Source organism: Mastomys coucha, unplaced genomic scaffold (genome assembly GCF_008632895.1).
Source record: "Mastomys coucha isolate ucsf_1 unplaced genomic scaffold, UCSF_Mcou_1 pScaffold14, whole genome shotgun sequence".
Lineage (NCBI taxonomy): Eukaryota > Metazoa > Chordata > Mammalia > Rodentia > Muridae > Mastomys > Mastomys coucha.
Genome location: NW_022196896.1, coordinates 80,896,855 through 80,903,797, shown reverse-complemented (window position 1 = coordinate 80,903,797; position 6,943 = coordinate 80,896,855). Strand labels below are relative to the sequence as shown.

Sequence of the window (6,943 nt, the reverse complement as noted above, 5' to 3'; positions counted from 1 at the left end):
TTATTTTTATTGTTATAATATTTTATACATTTTAAGGAATATGACAAAAAAGATATTGTAGGTATTGAGGGGGGGTCTCTGGGAGGAACAGTGGTACAAAAGGGAAACAAGAATGTGATTCAATGTGATTCAATTATATTTAATTGAAATATGTTTTTTTTTTCTCAATTTTTTTTTAAAGATTTATTTGTTATACGTTTATGAGTACACTGTAGCTGTCTTCAGACACACCAGAAGAGGGCATCAGATCCCATTATAGATGGTTGTGAGCCACCATGTGGTTACTGGGATTTGAACTCAGGACCTCTGGAAGAGTAGTCAGTGCTCTTAACCGCTGAGCCATCTCTCCAGTCCCTGAAATATGTTTTTAAATGTTAACAAATTCAGATAAATTGAAATCATGTAACTTTTCTCATCATAATGCAATAAAAGTTTTTTTTTTTTAAAAAATAAACATAAAAAAAAAAAGAACCATACCAGATACTCTGAACAACTGAAGGGATTGAACTGCCTTTGTTAGGACTAGGTAGAGGATACTTGGAGGCAGTAAAGCCTTGTTTAGACAGGTTGAACTTAAGATTTGCAAGGTATTCCCAATACAGCAAGTATGCAGCAAGAGTTGTGCAATTGGGTTGAGAGCTCAAAAAAAAAAAAAAAATCCAGTTGAGGTTTGTTGGGAGTTAACACTAAATATATGTATTTAAAGCCAGGAGGTTGATGAGTTTACCAGTGTGGCCAATATCAGTAAGTAAGAGTGTGTGTGTGTGTGTGTGTGTGTGTGTGTGAAGAGAAAAGTCAAAGACCCAAGGCCTAGGCCATTCATTTAAGAGCTGAAGGAAATACAGGAGAGACTAGAAATGGAAGGGAGCACCCATGGCTAAGAACATGAAGGAGGGGTATAGAGGTTGGCCTTACCACAGTGAGCTTTCTCTGGGATCCCCAAAACCTGGGGATCCCCAGGCTAGCCAGCTTGCTAGTGGGATTATTCATGGGATTCAGTTAATAACACATGACCATCACATAGTGAAAGGACACCAAGCAAAATGGGCAGAAGGAAAAGACACAGGCCAAAGTCCGAAATAAGCAGATGCAAGCTTCCAGCAGTCTCATGGGGTGGGCTGGCATTAGTAGTTCGTTCTGCTCTATCAGCAGTTTGTGATGTGAGAAACATTGCCTGTGGCGGGCACTCATTAGGGGCTCCATGTCCCAAGTTTTCATTAGGAGCTAAATCTGACACTTTCTGCCTAACATATACAAGGATTCTAGCCTGGAAGACAACAGATATTCACCATAAACCATACTGTTCGCATTGTGGGTACTGAACTACCCAGAACAGTGGTTCTCAGCCTTTACAATGCTGTGACCCTTTAATACAGTTACTCATGTTTTGGTCACTCCAACCATAAAATTACATTCATAGTTTTGCTGCTGTTAGGAATCATAATGTAAATATCTGATAAGCAGGATATCTCATATGTAAGCCCTGTGGAAAGGTTGTTCAGCCCACAAAGGAATCACAACCCACAGGCTGAGAAGCACTGATCTGTAGAGTGGCAAGAAGCCTTCCGAAATGTAAGGGCCCAGGCTATACTCTGCAGCAACCTAGCTTTTAGTTTGTTTTGAGGGTAGCAGACTTAGCCCACAGTTAACTGGAGAAAAGTACATGTGAAGGATCAATGCTGGGGGGCGGGGGAGGATAACTCTTTTGTCTGTGTGTTTTTGAGATGATCTCACTTTTAGTTCTGGCTGGCCTAGAACTCAGTACGTAGCTCACTGGCTGGCCTTGAACAGATACCCAGCTTCGCTGCCTCCCCAGTGCTGGGATTAAAGGTTTGTAACACCACCCCTGATAAACAAAGATTATTGTTTTAAAAAATTAATTTCGTGTTTTCTGGGACTGGGGGGCGGGCTCTGGGCAGGGAAAAAAAAAAGGCAACAAATTCCACAGAAACCTGCAGCATCTCCCACAAAGGCATCTCAGGCAGAAGGGATTAACCAACCCCACTGGGGTGTGGTTGTTCATGATCTTGCGCCCGTCATTTGGGTCTTGCTCTGCAGACCGTTAGGACCACCAGGCTCCAGCGCAACTATGAACTTGGAGTGGGTGTCCAGTGCGGAGAAGTTGAACCTGTACCAGATGGATGTGCTATCTTGGTGGATTCACATTCCTGCCTTTTCGTTGGTTGGTCAGCATTTTCTGGTTCTTCAGAGAGGCATTCCTTGCCCCAGCCTACACAGAGCAGAGCCAAATCAAAGGCTGTGTGTGTGTGGTGCTCAGCCGTAGGCTTCCTCTTGTGGGTGATTGCTCTCACCACCTGGATCACCATCTTCCAGATCTACCGGCCCCACTGGGGGTCTACCTCTCCTTCACCATTCCCCTGGGCACTCCCTGACAACTTCCTAAGCTGGTGATCTGTTCTTTCTCCCAGGATGGGCTTCTCTGCTCTAAACTTTCCCTCAGACCCAGAAGACATCTGTTCCCCATTTCCCATCTGCCCTAATAAAGGACCCTAACTTTAAAAAAAAAATTAATTTCATGTATGTGAATATTTTGTCTGCTTGGATGTCTGTGCAGTATGTGGGTGCCTGGCACCTTTGGAGACCAGAAGAGGGCATTGGATCTCCTGGGGCTAGAGTTGCACACTGGTGTCTTCATCTGCCATGCAGGTGGTGGCAGTTAAACCCCAGTCCTCTGGAGGAGTCAGATGAGCTTAACTTCTGAGCCATCTCTCTAGCCCCAGCAGAGATTGTTTTTAAGCAGTACTTATTTAAAGAATTACATAACTGGTGAATCGATGTTTAAGATGCTATTTTATTTTTTAAACTAAAATGCACTAGAGATTTGAAGTAAGAGATACCATATGATAGTACATTGCAACAACAGCTATAATTGTCTCATCCTTCCAAACTATTTTCAGTGCCAGATATTCTGATTTCTTATATGTTATTAAAAAAATGAACATTCTTATTTATTTATTTATATCCCAAGCACTGCCTCCCTTCCAGGTTCTCCACCACCACCAACTGAGACCCTTTTCCTATCCCTCCTCCCCTTCTGCTGAGAGGGTGGGGCCCCATTGGGTATCCCCCAACCCTGGTGCATCAAGTGTCTGCCAGATTACGTGCATCTTCTCCTACCGAGGCTAGACTAGGCAGTCCTATTGAATAACAGATACCGTAGTCAGGCTACAGTTTTAGGGAGCGCCTCTGTTCCAGTTGTCGGGGGCCCACATAGAGACTGAGCTGCCCATCTCCTACATATGTGCCCATGGCCTTATTCTAACCTGTGTGTGTCCTTTGGTTGGTGGTTCATCTCTGAGATCTCCCAGAGGTCCAGGTTAGATACTGTTGGTCCTCCTATGGGGTTCCCATCCCCTTCAAGGCCTTCAATCCTTCTTCTAACTCTTCCATAAGAGCCCCTGACCTCTGTCCAATGTTTGGCTGTGGGTATCTGCATCTGTTTCAGTCAGCTGCTGGACAGAGCCTCTCAGAGAACAGTAGGCATAACAGTGCTATAAGTAAGCAAGCATGTGCTGTTGTTTGAGTTCACTAACTCAGGAATTACAATTTTAGTTCAGAAAACTATATAACCAAACCTGTTAAAAGTGACATGACACAAAAAAGTATTAGCATATTGTTTAGAACTGTGTGAAAATGGATTTTTCTATCTTTTGAGGGATAGTCCTATGGTTTATCTTTGCTATTGTATTGCTCATATACACACAGAAGTACTAAATATTTTTCTTAGGATACTAAGATTTTATTTTGTTTGTCTTTGTTGAAAAACAGGGTCAAGAATTTGCTCCTACAAGTGTGGCAATAATTGGTCACTCTATGGGTGGCCTTGTTGCCAGAGCGTTGCTTACACTGAAAAATTTTAAACAAGATCTGATCAATCTTCTTGTTACACAAGCTACTCCTCATGTGGCCCCTGTGATGCCGTTAGATCGTTTCATTACAGGTAAGTGCTCTGACATTCAAACTGACTTTCTCTGGACAGAGTGAAGCAAGGAAGTCTTTGTAGCTATTTCCATTAGAGTTGTTGTTGTTGTTTTTGTTTTCTTGTTTGTTTGTTTTTTTATGGCTTCAACAGTTACTGGAGGGTAATCCCTAACCTATTCTTCTAACTGCTGGCCTGGCTACCTCGCCAGCGGTACACCCCCAGCGGTACACCCCAGATACTTGCTGTTTCTCCTGGCCAAGTGCTCATGGTCCATCTCCCCTCATGGCGGCTTCCTCCTCTCCTTTTGTTCTTCCTCCTTCTCCTCCTCCTCTCTTTTCTCATCTCCAACCAGGTAATTCAAAACCCACCTACCTCTAATCCCTCCAGCAATTGCATATAGCCAATTTTATTTACCCAATAGTTTTAAATCAAGGAACAAGGTTTGCACAGCAAAAGCTTGTAAAGATGAGAATTCAAGAATTCCATGTAGGCCTAGACCTTCTGGTACAGAATTTAGCATTACAATACATAGCAACAGACCAAACCTCAACAATTTCCCTTTTTTGTCTAAATAAAAGGCTGTCTTCTAATAATAAACAACAGGGGCTGGAGAGATGGCTCAGAGATTTAGAGTACCAACATCTCTTCCAGAAGTCCTGAGTTCAATTCTCAGCAATCACATGGTGTCTCACAACTATCTGTAATAGGATCAGATGCCCTCTTCTGGTGTAACTGAAGAGAGTGACTATGTACTTACATATTTAAAATAAATAAATAAATCTTAAGAAAAACATACATAGTAGGTACAATAATGAAATTAAAAAAACTATTAGGTAAGAGTTACATTGAAAAGTTCTAGTCTGTATTTGACAACTCATGAGAAAGTATTCTATTAGCTATCATATCCTGGTGACTTCAGAGTTCTGTATGTAAATCAACTTTTAACCTAACCTGTTAAATATCTTTATAGACCTAGAACATCTACTTAAATCCTAAACAACTTAAGCTTATTGTAAGATTATGACTTTCGAATCTTCTGCCCATCCGAGACCTGAGAAGGAATAAATATTACCTGAGTAATATTTACTGGAAGTAATATTTATTTGGAAGCACAGAATGCAGCTTCTAAACATAAAGAAATGACAGAGACAGCTGACCACTTAGTTAGTCCCAAGTATACTCTATAATGCTGGCCCGGACTATCTGACGGACCTTTTGTGAAGCAGGAATTATGAAGCAGTAATTGCTTACCCTGTCTTGACAGAGCTTGGTGATTGACTTCACTGCACCTCTTTGTCCTTTCTGGACAGCACTCTGTCTGCAGATGAAGTTAGGGCATTTTGTTTGCCCAGTGGCTAGCTTGCCACAGTTGAAGCAACTCCATGTGGAGGCCTTTTGATGCTCATCATCTTCATCCAAGTCAAATGGGGTGCTGCCAAGAGCTGACATGTCTCAATGTCAGAAAGGCCTTAAATTAATAGTCATCTTTAAATCCATAGTCTGTGAGTCTCTGAGTTTTTTGAAGACTCTCTATTCATAGCATATCTGAACCGGCAAATGTTGCCTGTTTCCAGCTCCCTGTTATCTGTACAACCCTGGGTGTTGCCTGTTTCCAGCTACCTGTTATTTGTACAACCCAGGGTGTATATTTCTGTGATAATCCAGACTATAATTTAACATAACCATGAGTTTGATTGACTGACTGTAAACTTGCATTACTTAATTATCTTAAACAGTTTGTAACAGCAGCTCTTAAAAAGACTGGGACTAAACCTTGTATTTTTAAATGAGTTGCATAGGCACAATGCCTGTCTAAGAGTTGAAACATACATATATCATGTTGTAACAAAATTAAACTTAACTTTTGTATCAATATACAAAGATTTATACCAATGAAAGCCTTAAACCTGTATCAGTATATAAAATTCTGTACCAGTATAACAAAATATAACCTTATTTTTGTATCAAAATATAAAATTCTGTACCAATGTAAGAATATGGCTATAATTATTTTTTTGGTATAAGAGTAGATTAGATAATCTATCCCTATTTGTTTAGTTTATAATAGTACTATAGCCCCCTTTTTCCTTTCAACCCCCTGCCCCTTACCTAAGAGAGAGAGGGAGAGAGACTGACTGACTGACTGGGTAAGGAAGACGAAGAAGAGGAAGAGGAGGAAAGGAAAGAGAAATTCCTGAGTCTAAGTTTCCTATTTTGTTTTTCTCTGTCCATGACCATAATTATTTGTAATCATCTCCTAAAATGACAACATATCTATAACTTACAAAGTGACCAAACCATCTAACACAACTTAAGGGAATGGGACAACGGTCCTCTTATAAGTGTTTATTGATGAATTGGGGTGAAGAATTCCTTTTGGGGGGGGCCCAAAAAGATATTGGAAAAATGGATAAGTCAGAAGAAAGCTAGCTGGCATCATTTGTTGTCCAGTCTGTATGCTGAGAAAGTGCAGGCTTAAGTGAAATGTGAATCAGCTTAGCTGCAGATCAGCAGCTCCAATTCTCAGTATCACTATCTCTTTCAATCTAAACTTATCATAGAAAATACCACGAATTTTCTTTTTCTAGCCATCAAACATGGGTGACATGTGTTTAATTATTCTTAGGTGTGAAAACTTCAACTTTGTTATTCCTAGGACCGATTCTTTGCCTTTTAAGAGTTACTTACTTGAACCTTAGCTTGTCAGAATTGTACCATAATAAAATTAAGAAATTTTTCTATTAAAATTGTTCAAATCCTTTGTACTGCTTCTAATAGTCACGAATGAGCGTATGTTTAGGAAAAGAATAAAAATCTGAAAAATCACGTTAGCACCCTTTCTATTACATTTTGCAAAGTACATATAGATGAGCCGTGTCATTGAGTTAAAAATGATTCCAAATACACTTAAAATTAATCTTTCAAGATTGAACTTCTTTCTTTTATTCTTTTGTTTTAAATTTATTTTTATTATTTTTTCTTAGGTTTTTTATTTTTTTT

At 40.1% G+C, this 6,943-nt stretch overlaps 1 protein-coding gene and 1 pseudogene across 1 annotated transcript in view; both read left to right on the top strand.

Moving 5' to 3' along the window:
• The window catches only part of Pgap1 (post-GPI attachment to proteins inositol deacylase 1), an 84,688-nt gene that overhangs the window by 16,498 nt on the left and 61,247 nt on the right, over positions 1–6,943 (top strand). The window contains exon 4 of the mRNA XM_031367502.1: positions 3,790–3,961. Coding sequence (XP_031223362.1) covers positions 3,790–3,961 — 172 coding nt within the window. The remainder of the gene's footprint in view (positions 1–3,789; positions 3,962–6,943) is intronic.
• LOC116088427 lies at positions 1,933–3,223 on the top strand (annotated as a pseudogene).